Source organism: Apis cerana, linkage group LG9 (genome assembly GCF_029169275.1).
Source record: "Apis cerana isolate GH-2021 linkage group LG9, AcerK_1.0, whole genome shotgun sequence".
Lineage (NCBI taxonomy): Eukaryota > Metazoa > Arthropoda > Insecta > Hymenoptera > Apidae > Apis > Apis cerana.
This window is the reverse complement of record NC_083860.1, coordinates 7874796-7889170: the sequence shown is the minus strand read 5'-3', so window position 1 is coordinate 7889170 and position 14375 is coordinate 7874796. Positions and strand designations below refer to the sequence as shown.

The 14375-nt window shown below is 46.3% G+C and overlaps 1 protein-coding gene across 6 annotated transcripts in view; it reads right to left on the bottom strand.

The window, feature by feature from the left end:
- LOC107992698 (acetylcholine receptor subunit alpha-like 1) overlaps window positions 1-14375 on the bottom strand; it is a 204850-nt gene that overhangs the window by 164507 nt on the left and 25968 nt on the right. For 5 of the 6 annotated variants that reach the window (XM_062079368.1, XM_062079372.1, XM_017048724.3 and 2 more), the window contains exon 2: window positions 1552-1827. In XM_062079368.1, the coding sequence (XP_061935352.1) occupies window positions 1552-1809 (258 nt within the window). In that variant the 5' untranslated portion in view covers window positions 1810-1827. Of the gene's footprint in view, window positions 1-1551; window positions 1828-4874; window positions 5623-14375 lie in introns of those variants that run through there. The other variant, XM_062079370.1, reaches the window with a different exon arrangement.

Here is a 14375-nt window from a genome sequence, read left to right as displayed (position 1 = left end):
ACGGGAAATCTTACTCTCTGAGCAGTTTTTCAACGATAATTCGTTGCTTGGATATTTTTGACAATAATCCTCTCTCTTCGTTTATTGTATATCGAAATGAATTCTTCGAAATGGCTTGGCTTTCGTCATCGATTCGCTTCTAAGTAGGATCGGGCAACGAAAATGTCGTTCCAGGGAGGGAACCTCTCGATTCGAGTCGATGAATGAGCGCGATAATTACAGTTGGAGAAAAGTTTTCCACGCGTGGAGTAATCGCGACCGGCTGTCGCGTCATTTTCACGTGGTAACAATAACGGTCCAGACCAGGATTTCGTCGATTAATTATTCTTTCTTTTGCCCCTCTGAACGCGCTCGTTTCGGATCGATCGATTTTAATTCGATTCCAAAGACACAGAGAAGCACCGTCCAAACAACGATAAAGAGATTTAATCGCATAACGTTGGCCAATTCTTGCAACTTTGTCGCTCTATAAACGCGCGCTCGACAATTAGATTTCGCCTGCTTTCGCATCGTAGAAAGAAGAGAATTTATTTTCACGCGACTCGCCTAGTTTGACGCATCCGTTGACCCCTCCTCCTTGACGTTTCCACCAAGAAAAAGGACCTGACGAATTTTCCTCCCGTTCTTTTTCACCTTTCGACCGAATCCCCTCCATCAACGTTAATTCTCTCCCTCCCGATCGATCTTCCTCTTCGTATCCTCTTTCGTTCGCCAACCGTAACAACCGAAAGAAACGTGCAAAACCTCCCCCATTTTCATCTCAATATTCCCACTTATACTTCCCTCCCTTTAGCGAAATTACAACGTGGATATTCGGTTGATAATAGCCGAATGCGAGCGGGCTCGTGTGGCTGGCCGAGCGATAACAAATTAATTATAGTTGGAGGAGGAGGAGGAGGAAGAGGACACGTTTGGAACACGTATATTTAGTCTATAGACAACCGTCGATCGAGGTAATTACAGCTGAAATTCAGGGGCCGGGCTATATAAGCATGTAACACGAATGTAATAACCAAGGAGGACAATGCGGCTCCCTCCCCTCGCCCAATGGTGGGTGCGGGCCACGTATATATGACGGGGGAGGGGGCTCGGGTCGGACAATCGCGTAATTGTAGCGCATTGATCCGATCCTGAGAAGATGACCTCGGGAGAGAGAGGTCGGTTGGCGTGAGGCGAACCTCGGCCCACCTCGAGACACGATTGATCGCTTGCGATCAGATTATGGCAATTAATGGCTCGAGCGCTATGTGTGCCGCTCGCCACCGCTTGTAAATTAGTTCCGGTTCCGGGAGACGGAATTCGACTTCTATCCAACCGCGAGCAGCGCGGACGAGCGACTCCATACGGGGATAGGTGTCCATCATCCCAGATGAATCTCTCGAACCGAGCTTCTCCGTCCCCGTTGCGTCGAAATTATGCGTTTCGATCGGAGGAAAGGAAGGAATAATAATAATCGTTATATCGAGAGAAAGGGATAAATAAGAAATTAGAATAGCAAGGGTAGGTGCAGTGGGTCGTAATAATGGGAGGGGAGGAGGGTTGTCTACTCACAACGTCGATGAGCTGGGAGAGGCGCAGTCCCATTTTGACAGTGAGGCGATCGCTGTTGTTGCCAACGGGGCGGATGAGGCGGTTGTAGTTGGACAGCAGGTCGTCGTAGAGACGCTTCGCTTCCGAATTGGCCGAGGCACCCGGAAACGGGGCAACAAGACAGGAAATGGCCGTCGCCATCGCCAGCAATCCGCCCAACCTAGACCACCATCGCCACCAGCCTTTCCCACCGTCGTTCGACCAAGCATCCCTAAGCATCGTACGCCTTGTCCACCCCTGAAAACCAAATAATTTCACCTGTGTTAGACCACACGCTTTCGATCATCTCGTGTGTATTAGCTCGCTGTCGATATCCAACCATCCTCTTTTCGTCCTCCTTCAGTCGATAACTTAATTGTAAATCTCGTACAAAGTTGAAACGTGTGTTATATATATATATATTGGAAAAAAGAAAGATAGATACGATAGGTATCGTCCGTCTCAATTTTCCTTTCTTCCCTCCATAACCATCCATCACTTAGCACGCTTCATATACGATTCGTCCGGATAAACTGGAAAACTAAGGTCGCTCGCGATCTTGTTATTATTTCTCATCGCGCGTCGGGAATTTGGATCGATTTATCTTTTTTTTTTTTTACGCGTTCCTCCTCCAAAGTTTCGAAGAACGAAATTATCTTGGGGAGAGATAAGTTGGGCGGTTCCCTGATCAACAATCAGTTTCGAATAGAGGGGAGGGCGGTGGTGTCACTCTCTTTACGAGTACGTGCGCACAAGACACGTGCTTGTCGGCGTCTCGATAATGCTTTGACGTCAACTTTTCAAGCGAATCACGGTACGAGGTAGCGAGGCGGTAAGTTGGTTGCCAGACGAAAGTCATTTACTAGCCGTGGAGAAGAGCGTAACCGCCCATAAAGGAGGGCTTCAACGGGGCATTGTTGTGTCGCTGAAAGGAAGGAGAGGGGGAGGAGGGGGAGGAGGAGGTGGAGGAACCTCTTGAGGAACTTTTATCGCTTCGTTGCTGACCTACCTGCGGCCCATTATCAATGTACTACCGCCTATATATGCCTGGGAAAAGCTACTTTCCCGCATTATCCGGGGATTTACACTTCTCGCCGTTCCTTCGTTGATTTCGAATATAAACGAGCCCGATTCCCACGCGGCCGCCACCGCGATACATTTTCCATCGATCGAGATTAAAATGTTAAACGCGACGTCGACGTTGCGAGCATCCTCGATATCGTTTCAGCCCGAGTGGAAGTCGATCGATACGAATGATTTCGTTAGTTGCGAGTTTTTACGGATCAAATCAACCCTCGAAATTATTTTCGAGTAATAAGCTAAAGAAAATACGGGAAATATATTTGTATATGTAAATGCTTCGTTCCAACTCCTCGCGTATACATTTGAATAACGTTAAATTCGTTTGCGCGAAACGTAATCTATCCACGGGGGTCCAACATTTGTAACATTTTGTATTATATGAAAATTTAGTAATTCGGGTTTCACGATCCTGTCCCGTTTTCATTTTACTCTACTTTTTTCTTTCTTTTTTACCACACACGTGCGTTTCTGTCCCATTATAAAAATAACAAACGCGTAAAAATCCTTGCTCGCGTCGATACCACCACTTTTACGTTACGCGAACGAGAGTCGGAGTGAGCGGGTCGAGATAAATCTCGTCGATATCACTGGCCCCCGTGATTCCGTTAATCGAGGAAAATTAACGTAAAAAGTATTGCGTATTAACTATCGGCGCGCAAATGAAATTTATACATTGGACCGGCGGAGGGATAAATATCGGCGGGGCACGGCCGGTTTCATTGATACCACGGCCGTAAAATTACAATCGAAACGCCCGTTGAAACTGCACATCCGCAAGAACTGTCCCCGTATTTACGATTTTATGGGCCGCGGTATCGATTCCAACTCGGTTGGAAATTCGCCCGATGCATCGGATCTGCCCGCTATTCTACTCTCCAATGCGCGAAAATTATGCGTTCGAGATACCGTTTTGTCCGCACAGAACAACGTGTACGTCTGTTCGGTAAATAACTCTCACCGAAATTAACAAACGTTCTATTCATAAAGATACATCAAACCCTCGACGCAAAACGAACGGTCTCTTTCGATCCAAAATTCTCGATTTGCCAATCTTTCTTTTCTTTTCTTTTCTTTTCTTTTTTTTTTTCCAAGGGAAAAAGTTGATTCGTTTCTTGGGCGCGATATCCAGCGTGATAGGATAAAAGGGGGTTGCAAATTTACAAAATCGGGCATCACGTTTAATCAACGGTTTCTATTTTAAACGCCAAGCACGCGTGCTGACATTACGTATCAACGTTCCTGTCTGTTTGACTAATGCGTCGAAACGATGCCGATTTATTGATTTTCCCCCAGTCATTTGCATTTTGCGCGTCCGCGAAGCGACAGTAATTACGACGCGGTACGTGCCCACCCACGGATGTAAAAGTGAAACGGATCCACGGATGTAAAAGCGGTGGATAAAGTTATTGGGATATCGTTATTATCGATATTGTCCGTCGAGCAACGGGCGCGAAACGAGAAATAATAATTTAATATTCGTCGAATCTCGGGCGAGTCGCGTTCCAATCGCCGCTCAATTGAAATCCCATCGGACGGGTAAAAAGGAAAGCGAGATGTCTCTTAATTACACGGATAACAAGGAAGAGAAACAAGGCGATCCTCCGCGATCCACGTTAAACTCCTCCGATAAATTCTTCCGAGCGGTTGTCCTCCGATCGAACTGGATTTTCGTCCGAACGAAAATCGTCTCCACTAAAAAAAAAAAGAGGGAAAATGCGAACGATTTGAAAAAAAAAAAATTAGAACGTGGAAAATATCCGATATCGCGGAAATATATATTTTTCACGACGAAACCGCAGGAGGAAAAAAGTCGATATATAGAAGAGAAGCTCCCCTCTCCGGGAAAAAGTTTCACCCCAAGGTTTTTATCGGTGTGGGCCGGCCGATGGACCATTTCCCCGTATTAGAAAATGAAAAATGGCGGGTGGCCAGGACCGAGTCGGGACCTCGCGGTCTCCCTTTATCGAGGCTGCGCCGTGATAACCCGAGGTGGTCGTTATCAATCCCCCTTCCCACCCCTTCTTCCCGTCAATTTAATTACCGAGAAATTCCTCGCGCCCCTTCCGTTTCGTACACAACTTCTTCGCCCTCGATCGAAGATGCTTCTCGCGATGGACTCTCGCGTGGCTTCCAAGTTTATCGTCCCGTGTCAATCTCCTGGGAGGACGAGGGTGGCTGGTATCGAGTCTCTCGATATATATATATTATATATATAGATATACTTAGGGGAATTTAACGGGGGATCGTTGTCATTACTCGATCCTCCGGCGACACATTCCGAGTGATTTATAACTGGGCGTCGAATATCGAAGGTGGTTGATAGAAATAATTTAGGACAAGATTTTTCATTCCCTCCAACGTATCCGCTGGAAGAAATATTGTAAGGGAATTTGTATTGCTACGTTTCCAACGCGAAACTCTTGTCTTTCTTCGCACGTATCTACGTTTCTTTTACCGAAAATAAAAGAAAGATTAGAAAGGAAGTGGGTGATCAAGGAGGATAGCAGGGTGGTGGAGTCGATTTATATAGCGGGGAGTGCATAAGGAGCAGGTATAGATCCATCAATCTGGATCATATCGGGATACGAAATAATTACGAGGATTCGCTTCAGACCCGTTTATCCATCGGTGAGGAACGACGGTTGGAAATGGGGGAAAAGACACGTCTCGATTCGTGGAATAAATAAAATCGCATCGATCGCGATTCGAGTTTATTGGCAATTCGTCACAGTTCGCCGAGTTCCTCGTCCGCGAAGGTCTCGTCGCGGATGACTGACGCGCGCCTTAATCGTTCTCCCTCGATTAATTTCGATTCGCCGATCCAAAATTCGTACGGAGATATACACGTTTTCGATATACACGTTTCGTTCCCTTTCGATGAACGAGAATCGAGATCGATTACATCGTTGATACGTTCTTTTTTCTTCCTTTCTTTTTTCTCTTTTTCGTTCGAGATAGATAGGGTAGAAGCATGGAATGTAATAACTCGGCGGATATTCGCCGCGTCACTCGTGAAATATTTTATAACTGGATCCGAGCCGAGGATCTGGATGAAATATCTTGATTCGAGAGAACCGCGAATAATACGCCGTGCGTATTGAGAACGTATTCAAAAAAGAGGGAGAGGGAAGCGCGATTGAATAAAAACCGAGCGATAAAACGAAAAAATGAAAAATGAAAGGGGAAACTGATTGAAGGAGGCAGCGGCAGTAGCGGCAACGAGCAACAACGGCTAGTTAAACGTCCGGTTTATTAGATTTAGACGGGAAACTTTGCGTGCATTTATTGAAAGGGGACTGGGCAAGAAGGGAGGGGAGGGGAAGGAAGGAAGGAAGGCGGGATGAATGCACGTAGTCATCGTTCAGTGTCCCCGGCGCAGCTCGAGCGTTGCAACTGGGCTAATCGAATCTCGCGCCACGTACAGCCGCTAACTAAGCTTTTATACACACGTTCGGGTGGCGCATTAATTGGACCGTCTCTCTATTTCGTTTCACTCACCGGTCTGCCTATTAGCCGTGAAAAGCCGGCAAGAAAATAAACCGTCGCCTTAACGGGGCGGAAAAAAAAAGGGACGTGAAAAACTCGCGTTGCTTCCATTCTTCTCTCTCTCTCTCTCCCTCTCTTTCTCTCTGTGGCAACGAATTTCTCTTCGAAACTCCTCCGATCCGGTGAAAATGATCTTTTTTTTAAACGGGGAACGTCTGACACGCGGCCAAAGTACACGTAATCATCGAGGTTTCCAGGTGGTGTTACGATGGGCTATCGATTGTAACGATTAACAAGCGAGGTTGGTAACGAAGAGGTTAAACAAGGGAGGCATTCAGGCGAGCTCTCTCTCTCTCTCTCTCTCTCTCTCTCTCTCTCTCTCTCTCTCTCGTAACCACAGGACAACGAGGAGATTCCAGAGGTTAATTAAAACGACACGGATCGACGCAAAAACCAAGGGTTGAACTCTTTAGAAGTGTCGGTAAAGGATGTAAACGATAATATAAAATCGACCCCTTCTTCCCGAACGTTTTTTCAATCTGTTTTTTCAAAGGGACATCTTTTTTCCTTTCGTTCTTTCTTTCTTTCTTTCTTTCTTTCTTTTTTTTAACCTAGGAGACGCGCGGGCTTAATTTAGAACAGCTAGGCGGCTAGATTTACAGGGGGCGGTTTCTCCCTCGAGCTTTGCAGGAGGTGTATGGATCGTGTACCGCTTGACGCGTGACAACGTAGGAGGATTGGAGGATTGCAACGGACAAAACGGCCTTCCATGTCCCGCCCGTGTCGTCGGTTGCCTATGACGTCTGTACACCATGTTCCATAAACAAGAGGGGGAACTTTTATTTCCCCAAGATTGATTACCCTCGTCCCTTGTGAAGGAAATTTTGGCCAGGAGCACGAATTCGTTTGATTTTGAAAGAAAAGGAAAGAGACAGAGAGAGAGAGAGAGAGTATAGTCAATTTTACAAGAATAAAAATAAAAATTAAAAAAATAACGCAGGATCGTTCTTCCCCCGAAAATTCTTCTCCCTGAATTATCATTTACCAACTCGTGAACGACACACGCGCGAGCATGTGGACGAACGAGGGCGTGCGTGCGTTCCAGGGAAGCGAGTCAATTGGAGGGAGGAAGAAAAAATCAATCGTCTCTCCATCTGCATCCAACTTATATGGAGCCACAGTCGATCCATACGTACGCCGATGCATCGTTCACGATCGATGATATTTCTGCCCCGTGGACGGGGGGCGAGGAAATTCTGGAAATTATATGGGTGGAAAAATATAACGATCCATCCGTGCAACGTCGCCAATTAATCGACGAGGAACCAAGTAATTCCAGTTTTGCGATCGAACGCGCGATCGATCGAAATCGTGCGTTCGCGATTTTATTTATAAACGTTCTTCTCGTTCCTAGGATATATTGCGCGAAATCGAAGAATTCTGATTTCTGTACTTTCGAAATCCTCTTTCGATTCGCGCAGTGGAATTTTTGGAGCGCGTACACAAAAGGGCGAACGAAAAAAATAGTGGGAAAACTTTGAAACAAATTCGAGATTAAGACGAACGAAGCGTAACGAAGTTGATACGTGTGTGTGTGTACACCTTTCCCTTTTTCCCTCCCTCCCCTCTGTTCTAATGAAAATGAGAACAGGGGGAAGCACTTTATATCTCCCACTTCATCATCATCAACGTAGTCGAATTTCGCAGTCGAGATGCAAATAGCTCGAGCCGTGCAAACAACAACAGGAACACGCGAACCTGGCACCGTTTTCCACTGGCTCGCATTTTCGTTCCTCCTAATGACCGACACTTTTTACTCGCGTCTCGAAACGCGAGCCTTACTCGCAAAAAAAAAAAAAAAAAAAAGAAAAAAAAGAAAACTCCCCCGAATTCTTGCATAAATTGTCGCGAACGAGCCAAACGAGGATTAATCCTCGGCCATTTGGAAAGGGAAAAAGTAGAGATATTGGAGACTCGTTGGACAAAACTCCTGTCGTTTCCCTCTGGGAAAATTTTCATTTCGCGAAACGTCTATCAGAAAAAGGACATTTTCCAAAACTGACCCCTTACCCCAAGTCTTACTTACTAATATCGAATTGTATTGATCGTTCGATTAAAATCGATCAATTTGGAAGGATATCTTGATCAAATAGAATAAAACTGACTGTACGAAAATGTAGAGGAAATGTGGGGTTAACGGTTGCCATTTTCTCGGTCGAATTAAAAAAAAGGAGTGGAGGACTCGAGGTGAAGAGGTGAACCGGTGAGAACGGTATTCGCGCGTCAAGTGTAGGGATAATTCAATAATAGAAGGGGTGACGGAATGATAGAGAGAGAGAGAGGAGACATTTAGATGCAAACTGAAGAGAATGGCCGTGGGTCGAACGAACAGCTCACAATGGAAAGCAATCCGGCCGACGATCTACCGAGACCTACCGCCAACGACTATCTCAATCCATATGGATAAACTAATTCGAAACGTCGCTTTATGTACGTACGATCCGCATCACAATGAGGGAACCTCCTTCAGAGAGACGTCGATTCAACACTCTCGAATAACCTCGAACCTGTTCAACGTTCCAACCAGAGCAACCAAGTTAAAACTCTTTACACCCAAGCTCTTCCCGGGCTGTTTAAGATTGGCAAAAAATTCAGAAAACGGTATTACCACGTTTATATCCTTAAATCGGTCGTCGAACATATTTTCTTCTTTTTTTCTCTCTCCTTTTTTTTCCGTTTTAAATTGCCATATTACACGTTACGTGTAATACAAGCTTGCAATCGATCGTACACATCAAACGCATCCTGTCCGAGCTCGCCAACGTTCAGTGTTCACCCTCTCTCCACTGTCAAACGCAGGGTCGCCGGTTAACATTCCATGGCGATATTCGACCACCGAGCTCTCCCCCTTTCGAATTCATCCCTCCCTCGTCCCCAGCCCCGTTGCGCACAGTTTTAAAGTTTCGAGAAATTGAGAAAGGAGAGAGAGGGAGGGGGAGAAGGAACGGCGAAAAAAAATTCGAAGGGTGGCGCTCGGGTGTGACTCGAGGCGATGGGAATCGAAATTCGGTGCGTGGGCGGAGGGGGAGGGCGCGCGAAACGGTCCTTTTACTCGTGTTTATATGCGGCGCCACTGAAATATCGGCTTTGCAACTGACGCGCACCATATCCGGGGAAAGATATTTCAACGGCTCTCAACGTCTGCGCGCGTACACGCTGCATCGTCCAATGCGCCCCAACGTGCTTTGCCACAGGATTTTCACCCTTGTCAAACGTACGCCACAAGTGTATTTTCTATACGGACCTACTCTCTCGCTTTTCTTTTTTCTCTTCTTCTCCTTTTTTCCCTCTCCTCCTCCATTCTCTCTCGTGGAAATAGTAACCTCCCTCTTTTTTCCCCTTTCCTTCTTTTTTTCTTTCCGCGACTCCACGCCCGACTTCGATTTCGATTTCTCGAACAAACAACGACGAAAAATGAAATCGGCCCCGACGATTGGAGATTGAAAATGCTTGAAAAAAAAGAAAGAAAATCTCGATTTGACGGATGGATTTAATACGAGAAGTATTCGATCGCGCGTAACGCGATCCGCGATCCAGATATAATACGAAAATATCTTAGGCGGGAACGTAATTCAATTCCGATCCACGTACACACACACACGTGTACGACAAAACTCAGAGAGAAATTGAATCGGGAGGAAAGAACGAAGAGGAAGAAACACGACGCGTTTACAGCATGGTGGATGGAGACTCTTCCTAATGAATTTTCCGGACCGGTTCGAATAAGGGGTAGAATCTATCGTTTCGGGTCGTCCATCGCCTCATTAACCCAATTAAGCAGCGAAGCTCAATGACACGCGAGTTCTTTTCTCCCTTCTTTTCCCCTTCCTTTCCGCCCCTTTCTCCTTTCTTCCCTTTCCTTCTCTCTCTCTCTTTTCTCTCTTCCTTTTTTTTATAACACGGCAAATTAACGACCGAGGCTGAAAAAGTCCGTGGAACAAGCGGCCGATTTCAAAAGTCTCTGTCCCACTCGACCCTCGGCCTGTCCATTCGCGCGATCCCCGCCAACCAGTGTTCGACTCTGAAATCGTCCGACATCGGGGTCGCTCTCTCGCGAACTCGTGCCTTTCCACGGGAGAAAGAGAAGAGGAGAGGGAGAGACAAGCGTGGCCGAGCGTCTTTCGAACGTCGCGTGAAAGGAAGGAGGTCGGTATTCAGGGGGCAAGCGTTTTTTTTTAATTGAAACTCGCAAGCGCGTGAAATAGTCGTATCAAGGAGAACTTTTAAATGCAAAAATCTCGCGGTTTACGATTTCCACCGCGCGGGACGAAGGAGAAGAAGCTCGCGTCCGCGCGCGCGAACTTGTTCGAAAGGAAGGAATTAACCGCGAGAATGAAAGCAACCGGGTTTCAAGGAAGCCCAAGGGAAAAAAACGATACCTTTCGCGAAAGTAAAGTGAAAAGCGGGTGGAAAAAAACATCGAGACGACCGTTCGTCTCTTTCCCTCCTCAAACGATTAATCTCGCGGTGAATAATTATTTTCCCGGTCATTCGCGTCGAGTTTCAACAACATCTATCCCCCGTTTTCAAATTTAATCGGAACGAAAAAGTCGAAGGACACAAGAAGCGTCGATTATGTAAAATGTATGTAATCGAGATTATACTCTTTCATTGCGAAATTATATATATATATGTATGTATAAGAGAACGGGTTTGATGGAAATCTGCTTTCCGCCCGTTTGACCCGTTTCGTCTAATCCAAAGGGGGAGGATCTTGTGTATCACAGTATATTCCAGGCGGGAAACCAGGGAGGCAGGATTAAAAGATTACGGAGGGGGGGAACTAGATACGCGAAGCCGAAATCGGGAATAAATCTTAGAACGGTGGCCGATGCCCGTTCCGCAGACAGGCCGCAGCAACAATTAACAACTGTGCCGTTCCTCGTGGCGCACGCTTGATCCGCTCGTCGTTGATTCCTCGCCCGATCGATACACTCTCCCCCTCCTCCGCCGGTATTTTACTCTTTCCCACCCTACTTCGATGCCGCGAGTCTTAACGCGAGCTCAACCCATCGATAAATCCACCAGCAGGACTACCTGCAATCTACCGGGTGTCCTCGCGAATATTTCTACACCCTAATTCTCCCCTTTCCCTTTTTTTCCTTTCTTCTTCTTTTTTTTATCGCGCGGAAGGATCGAACACGTATCCGAGGCGCGGTATCGTGCATATCGATAAAAATGTCGGCCGTTCATCCGGCCGTGCAATCTTGATTCCGCGTTATTTCAGTATTTGCCGGCCAAATCCTCTGTCCTCTGTTGTAATCCTTTACACTCGGCACGGAGTAACGGAGAACGTATAACGTGAAAGCGAACTATGGCGTTTAAGTGGAAACGGACCGGCTCTGGTCGGACAAGGCTCTCGCGCTCGTTTTTCTTCTTTTTTACTCTGTTCTTTCCTCCTCCCCCTCTTTTTCTAATACCCGTTTTGTTCTTCAGAATCGTTTTCAGAAAAGAAGAAAAGAACGCTCTTTCTTCTCTGCTTTTTCTAATAATTCTAATCATTCTTTTCGAATCGAGGAATTAATGTTTCTTAATCCAAGCTACGCGTCTATCGTGGAGAGGCAGCGAATCGAATCCCAAGAAAAAGGAAAATATCGAGAGGGGAAGACACCCTGTACACCCTGTATGGTATTCAACCTAGGAGAGCTCGGCCAAACTCTTCTCTTTTTTTATCGGAGTTCGGTCGGTCGGTCGGTCGAACTCTAATCACCAGAAAACGCTCTTACGGTTCGACCCTCGTGGAAAATCCCTCAACTCGTCCCTCTTCCCATCAGGGAGCAGTTCGGCCCTGGTAATTTTCGGGAACGGGGCGTCGCGATAAATCCCCTCCCCACTCGAGGTCAAGTCCATCTCCAAACTTTTTCCTCCCTTCTCTTCTCTTCTCTGTGCACCGAAAGGAAATACCACGCGATTCCAGATCGAAAGTTTAGCATTTATCTGAGTTGCCGTTCGAAATTTGAGGGAATTACAGTAGCGTACATACGTTCTGTTACCATTTTCCAAGATATTTTTACCAACAATTCTTCCTCGCCGCGAATCGAGCGCACAGTGAAAAATGCCCCTCCCAGCATCTCGTTTCCACCACCCGTTGCTAAATTACACCCTCTTTTTGGATTTTTATGCTTATTTCATGATCGAAGATCCCCTTTTCCGTTCGACAATTCGCGACGCAACATGGAGTAATTCACTCGAGAGGTCGAGAGTGATGTAACAAGGTGTTGATAAATTTTCTCAGAGAAGAGAAAAAAAAAAGGAAAAAATATTATATACGCGTTACTCTCCCGAGTCGGAAGGAACGTTTATTAACGACAGGAGTTGGGAAGCAGGAATCGTGACGGCCACGGTAATCGCGTTCAGTGATTTACAATCATGGCCGTCACTTCAGGTGGCAATAACGGCCGGCGCATTGAAATATTGCTCGTTATCGACGAGACAGTGTAATATCGTCCAACTATTACGACCGACTCGTCATTAGTCGCCGATTCACCGCCCGATTTATCGCCGCCACCCGCGTCGATTACGATATTTTCTCGACGTCTGGCCCCCTCCAATTGCCCCCTCTCCACAACCCGCCACAGATTTTTTTAGATCTCGTACACGGTGTGCAAAATTTTCGAAGCTATCGAGGCAACGAGCGCGAGAAACCTAGCCAAATACCTGGGAATATTTCTCGAAAATTTCCCTCCTCTCCAGTTTTCGGCCTTCGTGTGCGCAGTGAATAGGATGAACGTAAGAGCACGTAAAGCGCTGGACGAAAGAATGAGAAAATAGGTGGAGAGAGAGAAGAAAGAGAGGGAAGAGGGGGGGATGGGTCGCATAAAGCAACCTTTTTCGGCAGGTTACTCACGTAACCGACCGTTATTTATAACTGGAACACCGCACAGTGACGCGAACCCTGGGCAATTTGGCTTCAAGAAGACGTACGATCCCGGGACGGAGCATCTCTGAATCACCTTGGCTGCTTGCGTAACGAGGCTGTTCGTGAAAAGTAAGGAAGGATCGGTGGATTCGTAGAAACGTATGCAACGTTGAATAATTACGCGGCGCGACGTGTCAGCCAGTAGTGCGACTCGACGATTGCAAAGACGAACTCCTTCGTGAGCGAATTGAATTTCAGGAATATCGTAAAGATCGAATTATCGAAGATGAAACTTTTCTCTTTTCTTTCTTTTTTTCTCATCCTAAAGATTGGAAACGATCGGCGAAACGAGTAGAAGCAATTTTACTTTGATGGTGTTGACTCGAATTTTATTTGGATAGAAGAAGGAAGAAAAGAAAAACTATGCGGATCAAGCGACGAAACAGAGAGAAGGGACTCAACATCTCATCGTGGCTCCCCTACGATCCCAACTCCACGACGAATAATCGATTTTGCGACGAAGATATCGTTTGAAAAAATCTGGGAGAGGAAAAACAAAAAGAGAGAGAGAGAAAAAGGGATTTCGAAGGGAGATCGTTTCGATCGTTCCTCCTCGATTGGACTTCACGTGTGTGTGCATGCGGAGGGGAACCGTGTTTAATTCGATCCAAAAGTTTAAACACACCCTCCCAATGTTTGATAACGGTGCATTAATATTAATTAAAGGATTAACATTAAAACTAAATATTCATGGCGCGGAGGGGGTTAATCTGTTTACTTTGTAAATGGGCCATACCCCGGTGAAAGTAATGATTTCCTCGATTAGGATGCAAATTAATGGCTTCCCGGGGAAATCCTTCGCGCGAACATTTTCCAGTGTACCGCGGAAAATAACAAGCGGAACGGAATTTCGTATCTGCGTGTTCCCAGCTACGCGGTTCGTCGACCGGCGCTTTCCCAGAACACCCACAATCCTCTTCTCTCCCCCCTTCCCCCGATTTTTCCCGCCGGAGAGGTTACAAGAAGAAAAAAAACGCTCGTCGATGTCCTCCCCCCTCTCGAATGGAGCACAAATCTCGAATAATAGACGAAACGGAATTGGAAATTGTTCGTCTTTTTTTTTTTTTTTTTGTTTTTCCCCCATCACGCGTCGAATTTCGAATCGACAGGATTCGCCACGTGTTCCTCGACGTGTGCCAGCCGATTCCCGCTTTCCATTAAACGAATCGCGTTTAACCCTTCGCGCTCGAGAGGAGACTCTCAACGCCGCCGCCACGTTTCGTGATTTTTTCACCTCTTTTGTTATTATCATCTCGGG